Here is an 18,662-nt window from a genome sequence, read left to right as displayed (position 1 = left end):
TTTTGTGGTTTGCCTTACAAAGACAGCTACCTCAGATTAAAACAAATCATACCACAGACAGAATTCCGCTTCACTGGTTTTGTCAAGTATTAGAACTGCCCTTAATTATTTTTTAAAATGTACGCCAGGCAGACAAAGCACCAGTTGGAGTTTCCTTAAAAGAAAACACTTTTCTTCAAATTCTCTCTCAATAGTGCTTCTGTATTTACTGATAAATATTATTTATCATTAATACAGGTGCAAGACTGTGAAGCAGTTATTTTGTTTTGGCATACTTAAAAAAGAAAAAGTCATCTGCCTTTCTTACAAGTTACCCCTTCCACAGGAAAGGAACTTGGAGCTCATGTTCAGTCATCTTTTAGCTTCTAATCATGTTCATTTACAGCCTTTTGAAGTACACACCTATATTTTCCAGGTGCAGCTTGCACTGTGTTATTGCCTACCATTATTTACCACTACAGAAGAGAATTGGTTTACCTGAAAAATGCTTACGTCCTCCAAACTTTTGCACCTTTTTTGTTTCCAAGTGACAGGAAAATAAAAATAATTACATCAGAAACTCAAACCTCTTAAGAGTATGTGTTTATTACTCAGCCAGCACCAAGCTCCTTTGAAATATCAGGCCACTCTCAATTATTTAGAAAATATTTTATGAGTTTTCTGTAGCCCTAATTCAAAATCTTGAAAAAACATAAAATAATTACATCAGTTTTTTTTTTTATTATACTTCATTACCTTTATCCCACCATTAGGATATAAACAAATTCCCTTACAACTTGTTAAAGGCGAATACTCTGTAGTTATTTCAATATTTTATAGGAGTGGGGCAGTGTGTTTAAGAGAGAAAGTTAAATTAAGCATTAACGTCTGTGTCTGTTTCTTTTACCTCTCCCTTGCTTCCACAAGTCAGCAGTCGTGCTCTTTGCCCACTGTCCTCACCAAGTACAAAAGGATTAATAACTTTTGTCTTGCTTATATATTGTCATAAATCTCAAAGTCACCAGGTTTTTGCTGTTGATGGTGGCTTGTTTTAGTTTGATTCTACTTATACATATACACAGTAATTTCACGATTATAAGCCGCACCATTTTGACTAAAATTTTACTCACACCCTGGAAATGTGGCTGACACTCAGGAGCGGCTAATATGTGAAAAATTTTCTGAAATTTCCAAGCCTGGAAGGGCAGCTGAGGTGCCAAGCTGAGCACCTGCCAGTAAAACTCGGGATTGCGGGATTGTTACAAATTGGTTACTGTGTTGCGCAGCGGGTGGAGGCGGGCTCTGTGCCGGCAGCATGGGGGGCGAAGAGAGGCGGGGGGCTCCGTGCTGCCATCCCCATGGCCCAGGACAGGCGGGGGGGCTCCCACCCCCGCCTGCCGTCACTGCCACAGGAGCAGGCAGGCTCTGTCCCCGCCTGCCGCCGCAAGGCAGCGCCGGGCCGGGGCGAGTGAGCCCAGCGGCAGCAGCGGTCGGCCCCGAGCAGCCCCACCGAGTGGCAGCGCCGAGCTGGGCCACCCGGCCCCATTGGCAGCCCCGAGCGGGCTGAGCCCGCACGGCCCAAGCCAAGCCAGTAAACCCCATGATCTCGTGATTCTGTTACTAATTGGCAACTTTGTTGCATGTGGGTCCTCGAACGACAGAGCAGCTTGTAATCAGGTGCTGCTTATGTATGGACAAAGAATGAAATGTTGCCAACACCCGGAGATGTGGCTTATAGTCTCTGCGGCTTGTAGTCGTGACATCACTGTATATGTTTTAAAATCTACTACTACAACAATTTGGAAAGGATTGACTATAGTATGAAACAACTTGAAGCACTGGGATTTAAAAAAAAGCAAAACAAAACAAAAAAAAACTCCAACAAAAACAAACAAAAAAACCCCCAAAAAACCCCCCACAACAAAATAAAACAAAAAAAAAAACCCAAAAATTCAAACACACAAACCTGTAAATCAGTAATCAACCACTCAATCACCTTCTTGCCATTTATACAAATGACAAGAAAAAACCCAAAAAAATAACTTGCTAGATGGAATACTCAAGATATAAAGTATGACAACAGAAGCAAAAATTATTATATCTTTATTCGAATATTTTATTTTTCCTGTTTGTAATGTTACTACAGAATATCTATTCTTAAAATACATTATTTGACAAAGTATCGGCCAGGTTATCAGGTAAAGCAATCCATTTTTCATGCAGAAAAATTACTGAGACTTGATTTAGGACAGATTTTGCATAGGAATGAAGCAGAGAGGGGGCTTCTGTTGAATATGTTATCTAGCTTGGATCCATTTCTTGCTTATAGCACTAAAAAGTTCTCTTATAATAGAAAGTTCTAAACATTTAACTTAAAACACTCATTTTCTTTACCATATTGATTCAGTTCCCTGAGCAAACAGGAACCAACATACCAGAGATTCCAAAATGAAAGGGAGGAAATCCTCTATTTAGACTCCAATACAAATTCCAAACCATAGCTAAAATGATGCTTTTCCTTCTCTGCAAATCTTGACTCCAAGAACTAAAGCAGCTGGGGACACTGCTGCTGCCAGCAAGACATGGTGACCAAAACCTGAAATGAGACTACAGAACCATGTCAGTTCTAACTGCTTACTTTTCACATAGGAGAAAAATCCTTGATTTCAACTCTCTATGCTGTACTTTATTGTGGGGATGACGACAGTGATTAAATAGTAGCATATAAATACCATGTGTATCAAAAGAATTAGCTGTAACATGAAGCAGTTACAAGCATTAAGCTGAATACAAAGGGGAAGACTGACATTGGCCATACCTCAGACACAGAACAAAAAGAGGAAATGTTGTGCCTTCCCCCCCAATTGTTCACAATTTTAAAGAAAAGGGTGGCAGCCAACGGGGTGGGAGGGGGAAGTTTTTGTAGGTTAAATAAAGACTGCAATTAGCATCAACTCTGAGCTCAGGTACTTATAAACCACAGCAAGAAAAATGATGTTTCATAAAAAGGGAAGTAGCTCCATCCTCCAAAGTAATCTATGCCAATGTGTCCTTGCAGACTTGTAAACAGGAGAGCCCAACATGACACCTTTTGCTGTACCTTCAGACACTGCCAAAATTAAAAGTAATTTAATTTCTAATGCAGCAGCCAGATAATCTGAGAGATTTGTGTTATTTATTATTTAAAAAGGCATAAGGAAGACACTTCAGAAGTGACTATGCTGCTCTGTGGATAGGGAGAGAAAAATGCTTCCAAGTGACAGTTACTAAAACTTAATTTCTGCTCTCTTGAAACTCTCTTTGAACAGTAACCCAATCCCAGTTGCTGCACTGGGACATTTAAATATGGAATTGGTGTGAATATTGATGTTCTTCAGACTGAAGCTTATCCTGCCTTTCTTTTTCCAAGACTCTACATCACAGCTAGCTAGACACCAACTGTTACTCAGAACATTGCTGGCAATAATTCAGTTCATAGCTTGCATCCTTAGAGCAGGAAATTCAGAGGGAGGAAGACAGTGTAAAAGAAGATTACATCCAGCTTGGAAAAATGTTCATGACTTCCTCATTTGGTATCAATTTAAGTGTTTTACAATATGAGGAGAATAATGGCCAAGAGTAAGACTCAGAAACAACTGTCACTTTCAGAAAGCCACGTACCTAAAGCGTGTGACTGTTTCTTAATTTTCATTTTAAGACTTACAGGAGGACTAAAAAGTTTGGCTATTTTACCTAACAAGTTGAGAATAGTTAAACAAATTTTTTCTTCTACATGAAGGCCTAGTCAGATGTTCACTAAACCACAAAAAAAGTCAAGTCCACAGTAAGTCTGAAACAATGAATAGGTCACAACATTCTTGTACTACTGTGCAGTATCACTCATCCAACCAGCATCTGGGAGAATGTCTAGGAGTCAAATAAACAGGTCTTGCACACTTCCTGGATTATCAGAATCAAAGAACATTGGACTTTCTGCTTTTCTGTTAGAAAAAAACCAGTTACCAGAAAACACCAGCCCACTGAGCCAAAAAAAAAACCCAACAAAAAAAAAGAAGGAAAAAAAAAATCAAACCCAAAAAGCCCCAAAAAACATTCCTAGCCTGATAGGTTTTTGAGAAACTGAAGCTTAGGATTCTGTGCTACACCGTAAGTCTACTGCAAACTAATGAAATCACAAGCCTTCAGAGCATTCTATGAAACTGATGCCTGACACTAAGTTTTACAAGGAAGAGGAGTTTCAGAAAAGAATCAGTTTCAAGGGAATTTTCAGGTTTCTTTTCAATTATAATTTCTGTGTCACTCAAACAACCTGTCTATTCCCCACAATTAGCTTTGAAATTATGAACTGGAGAAAAGTTATTCATCTCTCCCAGGAGATTCATGCTCCTCTTATTCAGAAACTATTTGCTATTGAGAAACTATTTATTGGTTTCTATTATTTAGAAGTTTGAAATTGACTGAAATCCTGCAACTAGACTGTGCTGAAATTAATTGGCACTTTTTGTACCTAATGAAGTTCCAGAAGGAACAGCTTCTTCTATCAGACTTATCAACTCCATAAATCTCAGTATCAAGTTCTTCAAAATACTTATTTTCAAACATATCATTAACACAAATGTTGAAACTAGATCATTGAAAACATTTTAGTAATACTAGAAGCACTGCAATGTTAGCATGAAATAAGTGGAACATACCCTTCTCAATAGCAGTTAATTCCTTACATTTGTCTTAAGTTCACTTTTTTGCATTTTATAATACCTATGCCATGTATTTTCACCTTTAATTTACAGATTTACAGCTTATTTTTATGAATACCTAGTTTTTAACCCCTCCCCCCACCCCAAGTCCCTCTAAAAGTCTTCATTTTTCAATCCAGGCAGAATTTGGTTTTGCAAATTAGACAATTTAGAGCCAACAACACAAACAAGAAACCAACTTTTATCTATCTAAAAATTTTACTTCAAATACAAATTTTTAACTATGCTCACTTTCTCTAAAAAATATTTTCTGGTGCTCAAGGCTGAAATTTCAAGTGCCTCAGATGCTCTGTTAGATTGAAAGAACTCAGCTGAACTGTGATTTTAAACCAGTTCTTAAACATGCTCAGCGAATAAAAGAAAAGATGACATTGCTCAAGGCATGTAGGCAGTGTATCCCAGCTTAAAGGTCATGGGCAACCAACCTGGATTCTGTATCATTTAAATCAACATCTGTTGAACTTGCAGAATACACTGAAATGAATAGACAAAAGTTTGCAACTGTTTCACTTTTGATTAAAAAAGGCTGAATCCTTTCACTTCACCCTGAAAATTAGAAAAGCAGAAACACAGAAAGAAAGACCTTAAACATAAATTTTAGCTTCACATTGGGCATTTTCATCAGATAAAAGGTGTCACATATAAGAGCAGAACAGGAAAAAATCCCTGGGACTTGCTTTTAGTATTTGACACAATTCAAAATATTAAGCAGATGTGATTGGGGTTTGATTTTTTTTTTTTTCTGTTCTGGCTTTTTTTCTTAAGCAATTAGCATGCATCTGTAAAAACTTTTGATAAACTTCGTCCCAATCATTAAATAGCCCAAGATAAAGCAGAAAATGGTAAAAACGGTAAGCTTCAAAGTGTGGGACTTGAACTCATCTGAAGTGGAACACAATTCACATAGCACTCAAATTCAACCATATACTAGATATGAGAATTTACTGGGAGATTTTCATAACAGTTTATTCCTGATTAGACTCTCTAAAATTCACATTACTAACAACGTTTGACCTGAGCTGGGGAGCAGGGAGAACACCACAAAGGAAAACCAGATACTTTTTTAAAGTACCTGATGGCAAGATCCTGAATCATGCTGGGAACAGACAAGAGCTCTTACACAAGGTAGATGGGCTTAAAGAGCAGTTATCCTGTCTTAGAATCACTCTGTTCCTTCTGTATTCCAGCACGATGTCTCTTCCTTAGCAAAAGCAAACATTCATTATTTCCAGAGACAGTAATTCTCACTTCTAAATTTGTTATCTGCTTTAAAAACAGAGATACCTCTTCACTTTATGCAAAAAGGAAAAAAGGAAAAAAGTGAATGTCCCTATTTTATTCCTTAAAACAAACTGAGCACAAATTCTGCACTAAGATCAAGCAGCTGAAAAAAATAAAAATATTCAAATCAGCTGTTTGAGATTATTTTTCTCCACAAGAACCATAAACTACAAGAGAAAAGGCAGAATCTTCAACAGAGTTCATTATTCCACTCACAGTTTAGTGAGTTTCTTTGACCTGACACCCATAATCCATTGCTTCCCACAAGTCTCAAGCAAGACAAAAGAAGAAACTTCAGTACTTCAAGCTGATCTATAAGTAGAGTACTTTTCCCTCTTAATGAAACTATTTTGAAAGACAACTACAATCACTTTATGTCAGCCAAGTGACCTACAAGGTCAAGAATACATGAATACGATTTCTTAAACAGAAGGTGTGATTACAGTCTGCATTTCCAGCAAGAGGGAAGCTTCTGCAGGAAACAGATCAACCTCAGTACCAGCATTCTGGAAAACTTAGTATAAAGTTACTTACCTGGTACCAAATTTCTTACATCAGTCTCATAGGTCAAGATCACTCACCTCCCTCACACGAAGAGCAAAAAAACATTCATTACTTATCAGAAAGATTGAGAATGAAAGAGGAGAAAATACCCGATTGCCACTTGAGATGCTGAATGCATGAAGCTGTCGAGTATCCAGTTAATGCCACTTAATCAGGTCAGTTAAGGGCAGGTGGAGAAGTACAGCATCACACAGAGCAAAGGAGAGTTAACAGCTCTTCAAATACACCATCCAAATCACTACCAAGTAACTATTCCCATGAACAACTGTAGAAGAGGCTGTTTTGGCTCTTTGTGGTTTATGATGCTGGTGGCTGAATGAGGCAGACAAGGTGAATGATTTGATTCCTCAGTCCAAAAATATGTCAGGATCTCCACACACAATATGAAACAGTGGGAAATTACTTCATGTTACATGAAGCAGAAGCTGTCAAACCACTACTGTTTGGGACAACGTGTAGTAAAGGCCTTATAAAGCCAGGTGTGGGCAAGCAAAATCCCTTCCTGAACCACTGGACAAGCATTCTTAGTCACCAATTAAGAGACACATGTAGCAAGGAATATCACAGACTTCAATAACCTAAACTCATCATGCAAGTTTCCTCAGGTCACACTACAGTGTGTTTCTCTCACAGCTTTTTATCCTGCAGTGTAACTGCAGAAACCATTGACTACTTAAGTAAGATATCCATGATACATTAAATTTTCAGTTCATTCTTTGAAGGTTTGTGGGACAAGGAGCACTTGCCAGAGATGAAAACAGTAATTTAGACACAAATGATTTACAGACAAACACTTGCTCAAAAACTCTGCTATTTTAAGAATTACTAAGCAGTTTATCTGTAATACAGATTCTCCAGTGAAACACTGATGTTTTGCAGAGAAGCTCGAGCTTTCAGAAAAAGCTCTGTTCTGTACAAGTGACACAGCGAGGTACTAAGGACCCAGGGCTCACCTACCATTGGTTCTGAGGGCTGTGCACAAAGCTGATCCAGGGTCAGTGCTGAAGTGCAGTTTTTCACATCAGCACTAAGCTCAGAGCCCTCTGGACAACTCCAGTGTTTCAAGATAAGAACTGACATAAGCTCCAAATGGACCGTTTCTTATTAAATCCTATCGCACTAGGGTAGAACCCATTTGTTCAGGAGTCAGTAGACTTCAACAAGGATGCAGATGGAAAATAAAGGTACTTTCCAATATATCTTAACCAGTCTGACAGTCCTGTTGATGAAGAAATTCTTGTTGAAGAAATTCTTTCTGAGAAGGTATAACATTTGGCATTTCAAAAAGAAGGCCAATATGAGTTTAAGGGAAGGTTTGATGTTGCTGTTTAAAAAGCAGTAAGGGATTAAAAGCAAACTGCAGTAAGGCACCCAAGAAAAATGAGAGAGGCCAAAAATCAAGAGCCACCTCTCATTTCTGAGGTCCTTAGATAGCTGTGAGGACTTGGTGACATGGAACAGCAGTGCACGTTTTTGGACACCACTAGAGCAGACTGGTATTAAGTGCTTATGGCATATACATCAGTTAGAGTTAGGACAGATGTGTTGTCATGGTTTAACCAATTTAAACACCAATTGGCATCTCAAGACAAAACTTTGTCAAGCCTGCAGGGAATTGTGCATGTAAAACACTGACAAAAAATGAGAAAGACAAGAACAAGTAGTGCTGAAGGAGATGGTCTGTCCTCAAGAAGACAATTTCCTTAAGACTAAGCTTTACCTTGCTTTTAAATACATTTAACCAACAATTGAAATAAGCGTTAAAGTACACTGGAAGTTCTAACTCATTGCATCAGAAGAGAGTATGATGTAGGCTTTGAAGATAAACAAATAACATTTCATTTCACATCTAATCAAACAATGTGCAGGAACACACCTGTAATGAAGTAAAGAACCCAGTAAGTGCTGCACAGTTGAAACTACTTTGACAAAAGGATCTCACTTCCTGATAAATTACAGGACAACTGAACAAGATTCAGGCATCAACAGAAAGAGGCGTGGCAGGACTTCAATCAGGAGAGCTTTGAAACTCTCTAAATCTGGAAGATCTCTGACCTCAAAAGCCACAACAGAGTGGAACACACAACAGGTGGCAAGATTCCCAAGTAAACACGGGTCATAAAACAGCTTGGCTTGGAAGGGACCTGAAAGCTCCTCTAGTTCCAGCCCCCTGATGTGGGTAGGAACACCTTTCAAAATGGCAAAAGTGAGTTTACAAACTGTATTTCCCCAACAGTCATTGTACTGTATTGCTTCCAAGTTTTAGTCAAACACTTCTCATGAAAGTTGAAGGATGGAGAGGACAGAGATGGTCCAGGAAGAATTAGAAAATTGAAGGAGCATGTACCAGAATCACAGGTAACCCCTGCATTATTTAGCTGATAGTACAGCAAACTTTTGTAAGAGTTCGGCACAGCTAGCACTCAAGCCCATACACAGAACAGTTTAAGGCAGCAGTAAAGTTAAAACAGATTCTATTTTTCTTCCCTCCCCATCAGTGGCAAACCAGAATGACCTACACCTGAACTAAGGTCACAAAACAGTAGCCATTTGATAATCCTCCCCCATTTTCAGATTAGGGGGCTTAATAGCTACACTTACGTGAAGTCAGATCCTCACATTTATCTGGGTGTTGCTGTGGCATGCTCAGTTCTGTGAGCCAAACTGCCAGCTGCAATCCCAAGCAGGGCTCCTTTAAAGCAGTCTTCTATAATCTACACTATATATGGCAGCAATACTAATTCATTGTTAATCAAAAGATGTCCAGCAGTTTTACACTTAGTAACATTTTAACCTGGCATTATTAAATGGTGTAGTACTTCTAGAATGGAAAATGAAACTTTTAAATAAGATATACAAAGCTTTTTGACAATAGTTATGAAAAGGAAGAACATACTAAACCCTAGATTAATTACACTGCCCTCTGACTTATTAGCGGATCAGCAGACTAGAAGTGCACTAAAGCAAGTTTATAAAGCTAAATAGTCTATAAAATTCCACAAAAGTGGCATTAAGACAGTGAGAATTATATATAAGACTTATAACACATACACATATAAGACTAACTAGACCTTAATTAAGATGATTTGAAGAAACTGCAAACTGTGGAAGGATGAAGATAAATACTTAAAATTTTAAAATTTAGCATTTTAAAAATAAACTAACAACATTTTATAATAAAATTCACTGAAAACCAGTAATTTTTCCCACTGAACGGCACTTTGAATATGAGTAATCGATCCCCAGGTGATACTAAAGCTAGGATGTCTCATAATTGGATATCAGGACTCTACTATGAATTACAGAGAAACTGAAAGCAAGGAATATAGTCAGAGAGGTCACAAATTCAGTGAGCTTTCATTTACCAACAAACTTTAAAAACATTAGAAAACAGGAAAAAAATTAGATCTAGTGTCATTATCACACTCCTGCAATACGACACATGCTGCTATGGAGATACAAATCTGGATGGATGTTGAGAACCAAACACAAGAGCAGTAACTGAGATGCTAGAAGAATTTTGCCAAGAATAGGAAGTTTATCTGAGAAGAGGTTAATCCAGCTTCTCAAGATACTATACAGGAACCTGAACTGTGCCATAAGTGGAAACAAAAAAACCCCTGACACCTGGCTCTTTGATCTGCAGTGACATGCTGCTGACCACACCCCATAAAAAGGAATTCAGTCTCCACAGCTCAGTGCATTTCTGCAGATTCAGAGTTCACTGCTCTTTGCAATACATCTTCTGTGCTCTTACACACTCAAACAGATGAGCCACTACCATGCATCTTCCCTACTCTCCCCTCACTTCTTCCTGACTTCTTTATGCTTTTAGTGAATGGAAGCACAAAGGGGTAGATTAGCAGTGGGAAAAGGAGAAGCATCACGTAACAACTTTATACTCCCAAATAAGGTTGTGTTTGATTTTGGTTTTGTTTGGTCTTCTGTTCTGTATTTTTTTTTTTCCTAATATATGGTAGCTAAATTTAGAATGTCATCTTACTTTTCTGAAGTTTGATACTATACATGTGAACCACACCAATTCAGTTCTGTTACAACCTCTATTAATGTTCCAGCTTATCTTATCAAAGTTCCCACCAAGCACACTGAAGAGAGCAAAGCTCAAAAATAACATAAAAGACTGTAGTTCTAACTAGGACAAAGAATTTTAAGTTAGTGAAGTCTATAAAGCTCTTACTGACCTCTACACTTTACATAAACACACTGAACTCTAAAGGTTAGAACAACAACTTATTTGAAGCCCTGATACTTGAGTCATAGTCAAGAAAAAGGGATCCATTGTAACCATCTACTCAAAACACCCGCATAATGTAGCGGAAAAATAAAAAAGACAAGGGTGGAAAAGGGAAAGAGGTACTAATTTTTCCCATTTTTGCTGTAGGCAGTACAAGCACTAGCTATTTGAGAGTAGCTGGACTACAGCTCTTTAACAGTATACACTGATCTGATAAACTGATCAGCATAAAACATACCTATTATTATCTCCCTGACATAGCAAGGCAGTTCAGGAGACTCAACTAACAGAAAACCAACCCGGAATGATAACAAAAAATTTAAAAATTTACAAATTTCCCAAACTAACTTAAAACAGAAGGGCAGCTCACTGTCACACCAGACAAATTCTACTACAAAGTGAGAACAAGTGGAAAGATCTTATTGTTAGCGGTACTGTATTCTCTCTCAACAATCTTGTTGGTTAGGACACTCTCCAGCCAACTTACACACTTCAAACACCCAAAAATGTTGCTAAAATAAGCAGTTGCTAAAATGAGAAGCCTTGTTCTCCCCAGTAAAGCTACTTACACTTGACTCGGGGAAAAACAGGGACATTGTAAACCTGATTGGAAAACTGATCCAAGTTAAACAAGACATGACCTTTTCTTTCCTCTTCTTCCTCCTGCCACGTTTCTCCTCCTGTTTCCTAGGTTAGTGTTAAGCTAGGTTAGTTTTACAGTCTGGTTTGTTGAACTGTTCAATAAATGAATGCTCATACCAGTCAACATAAATCATGAAAGTAGGTACAGTGAGTTCAGAAAGATAAATAATACTGTGTTTTGCATCAACAACAACAAAAAAACCCCCAAACAACAACAACAAAAAACCCAAACAAGAACAAACAAGAAAAAAATCCCCCTGAAAGTTACCAACCTCAAGCATTTAGAGTACACAGTTACTAAATGCCAAATCAAGGGAAGAACGGAGAGGGAGTTGCAGTGACTTTATTTGCACTCCATGGTTTTGGTTTACACAAGTTCCAGCTTAGGAAATTCTCAGTGCCTATAATGTAGAAAGACTATCAGAGTTTAAATTTCTCAGCTCTCTATCAGCACATAAAAAGTATGCAGCTACCATACAATAAGAAAGTTCAAGCTATGCCTAGAAACACTGACAAGGATTACAGTAGTTCCTGGAACACTTAAAAATTGAACTGCTTCCACAAAGCAATATCTAGACATAGGGTGCACCAAAAACAATCATAGGTTTTATCAACACTACTGAAAATGTGCATCTGCTTGCATACCCAGCAACACGTCTGTTCCATGTGCAAAGAATCCAAACCAAGCACTACATACATGCCACACAATCCATGGATTAGTCAATGTAGCAGGTACAGTTTCATCTTTCATAAGAATTACGCTCCACAGATCCTTACAATTGCAGGTTCTCAAGGGATCTGTGAACTAGTACTGCATCTACAGCTAAACACACAGAATGTCCTCTGCCTTTTCAACTAAATCTCTGGGTGTCATTAATCTAACTTTTTTGGTACTGTTTTCACCACATAGAAATTTCTCTCAAGAGTCAATCATAAGATAGTCCTTCAAAAGCATATGACAGCAGTGGGGAATTACTTCTTTCTGAGAGAAAAGCTGATGAGTTGAAATAGATTGTGAGGGCATACAGAAAAGAAGCTGATTTAACACTACATATCTGAAACAGAGGTAGTCCAACACAAAACAAGCCCCATGTGTTTTTTCTTACTTCAATCTAAAGACAGTTAATGCAATACATACACTGCGGCAACTTCCAATGACCTATATACACACACTGACCATTTTTTCCTCTTTCATTACCCTGTTTTGTTCAGGGGAAATTAGGATGGTACATTTAAGACTGTGTTCCATTCCAGTCAGCTAAACCAATCCAGTAGCTCCTTTCTGCTATTACCCATGCTGCTTCCCTGTCCTCGCGCTTGCAGCAGGAGCCATCAGTTTCATTTTTTTTCTGCAAACCCCCAGCTCCACAATACTGAGTTAAAGCAGATCACATAGGGGTCCAATGAGGGCTGATGCAAGCATCCAAGAGGCATGAACATGTAGTTAGAATTGCAAATACTCCATTCTAGTAACAATTCCATGGGATTTGACAATGCAAAATGGCGTTTTACTGCATTGTTAAACTGTTGTTCACAGTAAGTGTTCAATGTTAATGCCCACTTGCACACCTGACTGTAATACTAGTTTGAGCTATTCCCTTCCATGATACCATCTTCCCTCATTGTATCAAAAACTGTCTGTGAACCTGTGCTGTGATTGAGATCTAGATTAACTCCTTTTGTTCTTCCAATAAATGCAGTAACACTGAGATTAGTTCCTTGATCTGCTTCATGCTGGAATCACAGCAAGGGTTTCGCATGACAGCTCACACACAACAACAGATCCACAGGAACACCTTACACCAATATTACTGCCCAAAATACTGGATGATGGCATTATGGCCATAGCAGGCATGCTGGCTGTTTAAAGATGCTGGAGTGCCAAGGAAGCAGAAGAGTTCAAAGCAGGTATCATACTGAAGTCACTATTGCATGCAGTCTGTTAGTGGCCTGACAGCCACTCAGCGACAGAGCACTGAGCCACCATAAAAATCATTAGTAGATACACAAAAACATTACAGATGTGTAACACAATAACTGGTTCTCCCACTATTACAATGGCAACTACTGAAAATCACCTAAAACTACGGTGATAATACAAAAAAAAAAAGTGACACTAACCTGCTGCAAAGTACTTACAGCCACATGGAAAGTGAGAACACTCCTGCATATTGTGGGAATAAAGATATAAAGTATTTAATGCAGGAGTGTTGCCAAATGGGGGGACACCACCAAATGAAGCAACTATAAATCTCTTGTTTGGGGGAATTCTGCTTCTTGGAAAGTACTTTTGAGACAGCTTGTTCAAAAATAATAAGCTGGAGCAGAAGTTCAAATACTTAAAAAAAAAAGTCTAGATCTATCAAAACAGAATTAGATGCACTAATGTATCCTAGTTTTGAAAGAAAAGTCTGAAAAAATTTAACATGAGTAAAGGAGTATTTGTATGCTAGATTTCACAAGCATGCAAAAATGGATTTTCACTTTGATCAAATTTCAGTTTTCATAAGAAAGCAATACCAAGGCTATTTCCTGTCAAATGTGTGCCCTTGAGCAGCAGCAGAGGGACAGTAAAACTTCTGCCCTTCTTCCAAGTAGAATGTATTTTTTTTACAAACAGTAGTAACAGGATTTTAATCTTTCACTAGAAGTTTTACTTAGACACTTATATTTTCACAACACACTGCAGAGTCCTAGCAAGATTGCACGGTTGGAATTACCTGGCACTTTCCATTAAAAATCCCCATATTACTGCTCCAAACCTCACCCATAGGCTACCGTGATAACACAGCAAAAAGCCCGACTCTGTGCTTGAAGCCTTCTTGCATCCCAGCCATTACTTGGTCTCTCCTCTGTGCCTATTCATGAAAATAATGGGAACTCAAAGTACTTGCCAACACTACCTAAGACGTTCAAATGAAATTGGGCAGTGGGATCAATTATTGCTTGAAAAAACCTGCATAAATCCTGTTTCTTAAGGTTGATCACAAAACTAGACTTGCAGTTCCATACTGCCAAAGCCTCTCAATCCAATTGAACAGAATTAATCAATTCACATTACAAAGTTCTAATCAAAGAGCACCAGAGAGCATTTTTTAATCCTTCTGATATACACCTCTGTAAAACACCTTGCAATTTAAGCCACCACAGAACTCAGTTACCAGACAACTCAGGTACCTCAATTCTGAGCTTTCTGGCACTTTTCTATAAATACACAACTTAGAATTAGGCTATTTTGTGTTAGTTATGTCACAAAGACTGTACTTAGGACAAAACATATCAGTGAGCACTGCTGGTAAGTATAAGCAATACTTGTTAGCATGTGCTATACAGCTGTAAGGACACCAACAAAACTGAGATCTCCAGGTGCTTTTTAAGAGCATCTACTTCTGAACTCTGACCAAGTCATGCAAGAGTTAGGAACACCCAATAAGCACAAGTCTAAGCATCTTAGGAATGTCAGTGCTCAACATAACACAGAAAGATTTCCAGCTGAACAGACATTTTGTACTGAACACCTATTTTAAATTTGGTAATATATTCTATTCATTTACCAGGTACTTTTATACCTTCAAGTATGTCAAATAAACAAATTTTCAGCAATGTCAGGGAAATTTTATCACTGGTTTTCTTTTCAAATTCTTTAAGCATTTGAACATTTTGACATGAGACTTTCAATCATATTCTACAGGTCACAAATTAACGTATTAGGCTGGCAAACCCTAAGGTTTTACATATATGCATGGGCTTTAGAGTTAAGTCTGCCACCAGGCTTTGACAAATGAACAACTCAGCAACTCAGTCCTTCAAACAGAAGTCTCTAACCATCACTAGCCCTCCACTGGATATTATTTCAGTCTCACTGTTGCAAATATTAACAGTATTCACTGTGAGCCTCAACCTTGGGAGTCTTGGAGATGTTACCTCTGCTCAGTTTAGCACTTCCAGAAAGAAAGTAGATGAGGAATCCTTGGCAGATAAATTATTTCAGTGTTCAATCAATTAGATTACAGAAATGCCAGTATCAAATTTAGTATTAATATAGCAAATGACACAAGACATCAAGATAAAATTGTTCATCCAAAAAGTTCAAGAACTGGGGGACTACTGCCTTACCACATTGTTTTTCTCACTTTACTACAAGCATGATTCTTGAGAAGACTGCCAAATCCATCATACTCACCACTCCTTCCTCCACCACGCTGCCATTTCAGCCATCAACCCAGCCATTTTCCAGACCTTCCAGCTAACACTAACTTTGTTAGACTCTTCAAATCCTTAGGAATACTTTGGCAAGTAAGAACAATGAACCATTTTTACTTTAGAAGTTATTTTTAGCTATTGTAGGGGGTTATTTTACAGAATCTAATGCAACAGAATTTCAAAGGAGTAAAGGGAAAAAACTCCACACACAAAAAAATCCCAGACCAAATCTGTTAAGTGTACTCTACCTCCATTATCCTGACTACTCACTTTCTTGCCACTTTGTTTACACTCTCTCTCTGATAAGGGCAGCTCAACAGGCCTGCCAGGTAACAGTTCTTAATCGAGACAGCTCTTGACTAACTATTAAACCATAACCTATGTCCTTTCTCCTTAGCAGTTGCTAATAATTTCAGGGGTCCTTTCTATTAACTGCATTTCACATCATGAATATACAAAGAAGTCATACCCTTAACTTGTATTCCAACCAAGACAAAGCTGCATGCGAAGCACCACCACAGTGTAAAATATAAGTAATTACATGACAGTTTTACACTAGCAATTCTCAGCGAAAGGCTAACCCAAAAGGCAAGTCAGAAGAAGTTCCCCTAAACCCAGGAGATCTGCCTAGCAGAGGACTCAACCTATTGCATTTCTTTACACTTCTCAGTGTGGGTTGTGCTCTGCAACTGTTTCTCAAACACATCTGACAGCACACAATTACCATCCGAAGGTTCCTTCAGTCATCCATTGTCAGGAAGTCTTCTGGGATTTTAGTTCAGACTTTTAAGTGAAATGCCATTAAATAATAGGCAACCACAGAGAGTGCCACTTGTGAGAGATAACCATCCTCAGGTTTCACACCTTATCACAGCATCTATGCCAATAAACTGGCACTCCTATATATTCTAATTAAACTGTGTTCTTTCTATTAGAACAGTTATATAGTGTAGTAGTGTTTAGAAAACACTATTTTCTAAAGAATACCATAACTTGGAGGAATAAAAAGACACTGCAAGCCTACGGAGGTGTTATAACAGGTGTTTACAAGCGTTATTGGGGCAACACAGCAAGATCAAGAAGCTTGTGCATATGAAGCAGTTATCACGTTACTGAAAAATGTAAAAAATCCACGAACTCGGACAGCGCTAATTGCCTGCAAATAAAGGTATACCAGCTTGTTAGGTATTCACTTCTTACTTGGCTGTAGCCTCAAGAGCCTACAGAAACATTGAATGAAGTGCTGATCACCCTCCCAGCCACACTGGATGCGTTTCCCCGCTCAGCCATCGGGGAGGATCGGCACTGACTCTAATACTCTACTTGAAGATCAAAGATTTTATTTCCCCAAGAAAGAAAACGTCTGTTGAAACAATACCAATAAGCAGCTCCTGGCCTCAGTGTTGATACCCCACCTCCACACAACAAACAAACAAACAACCCAGCCGAAGCGCCCGCCGCCCCGAGGCGGCACACGTGCCGAATGCCAGCGCTGCCAGGGACAGGGGCCGGGAGGGGAGGCTGCGTTAGCCCGGGCGGAGCGCAGCGGGAGCAGCCCCGGTCCCGGGGCTCCTCCAGGCGGGAACGCCGCCGGTGCCCGCGCGCCCCCGCCCGCCGGACACGCGCGGGGAGTCACGTGACCCGGGAAACCTCCCGGCACGAGAGCCACCGGGGCAGCCCCGGGGGCGGGGGGGAGAGCTGCCGTCGCCATGACAACTTCCAGGGGGAGGGAAAACTTCAAATCCCAACCGTCAGTGCAGGAGCGGCTCCCCCTTAAAGGCGCACGCACACACAGACACACACACACAGAGGCGGGCTCCCTTCCCCCCTCCGCCCCCCAGGCACTGGCGATGGAGGAGGAGAGGAGGGGGGCAGCCACCGGCGCTCACCGCGCCAACGACGAGGAGCCGAGACAAAAGGACCCGAGCCGAGAAATGGTCTCGGTCGGCGGTGACGGGAAGGACCCAGCGGCCCCAAGCAAAGCCCTAACACCCACCCTCTGCTGCCCGGAGGCGGCTTAGGACCTTCGCTCTCCCCTATATACCCCGTCTCCGCTCCTGCCCTCCAGGAAAGCCGCTGGAGCCGCTCCTCCATCCCCGCTCTGCCCCCTCCGCCCACCCGATACAGCCGGGCTCGGAGAGCCTCGCCCGCCCCGCTGCCCGCTCCCTTCTCGGACCCCGCTCGCCGCCCCGTCCCCCGCCCCTCGGTCCCCCCCGCTGCAGCCACGACACGCCGCCGCCCCCTCTCTTACCCACACAGTGCATGAGCCGGTGCCGCCAGGAGTCGAGTTCTCGGCGGACTCCCCTGCGCTCCGCCGTGCAGCGGGGGCTCCGGCACTGGGAGGCGGCGGCAGGAGGAGCGGGAGCCGCGGCGGCCATTCCTTCTGTTCCCTTTTCCATCTGCCTCTGACCTCACGCCCGCTCATTTACATACGAGCGCGCGCTCCCCCGGCTCCTCTCCCTCCCCCCCACCCCCCTTTGCCTCGTCGAGCGCGCTCCCGCTCCCCCCCCTTCCCCCCCTCAGCATCCGGCGCGGGGAGCGCGCGCGCCGCCTGGCGGGGTGACTGAAGCGCGTCCCCGCTCCCCGCGGCTCCCCCGCCCCGCCGCCCGCCCTGCCCGGGCCCCGGTTCTCCCTCACAGACCGCAGCCCGGGTCGAGAACCGAAAACCTTTCCCTGCCCACCACTGCCCCGCTGCCCATCGATTTCCCTCGGCCTACAGCTCCCGCAGGGCAGCGCGCCACCTGCTCTGGCCCAGCCAGGGCAGGCGGCAGCAAGGCACGCCGGGAGCTGTAGTTCGTGAGGGAGGGGAGCGGCACCGCCCCCGAGGTTTCTCCCCGGGTGGACAGCACAGCTGGCCCTGCCAGCGGCCCCAGCGCCTCGCGCTTCACAGCGCCGGGCTCAGAGCACCTCGAAAACCGGCGCGGGTCTCGCTTTCATCCCACGGTCTGTCCTGGGCGCTGCTTGGAGCGGGGCTCCTGGCT

General features: G+C 41.2%; 1 protein-coding gene across 6 annotated transcripts in view; it reads right to left on the bottom strand.

Annotated features, from left to right (window-relative positions):
• LCORL (ligand dependent nuclear receptor corepressor like) overlaps positions 1–18,139 on the bottom strand; it is an 81,341-nt gene extending 63,202 nt beyond the window's left edge. For all 6 annotated transcript variants that reach the window (XM_033059801.1, XM_033059800.1, XM_033059804.2 and 3 more), the window contains exon 1: positions 17,933–18,139. In XM_033059801.1, coding sequence (XP_032915692.1) covers positions 17,933–18,080 — 148 coding nt within the window. In that variant the 5' untranslated portion in view covers positions 18,081–18,139. The remainder of the gene's footprint in view (positions 1–17,932) is intronic.
• Between the last annotated feature and the right edge of the window lie 523 nt (positions 18,140–18,662).

This window comes from Catharus ustulatus, chromosome 5, assembly GCF_009819885.2.
Source record: "Catharus ustulatus isolate bCatUst1 chromosome 5, bCatUst1.pri.v2, whole genome shotgun sequence".
NCBI classification, from domain to species: Eukaryota; Metazoa; Chordata; class Aves; order Passeriformes; family Turdidae; genus Catharus; species Catharus ustulatus.
The sequence above is the reverse complement of the archived record's forward strand: the minus strand, read 5'-3'. Positions and strand labels throughout refer to the sequence as shown.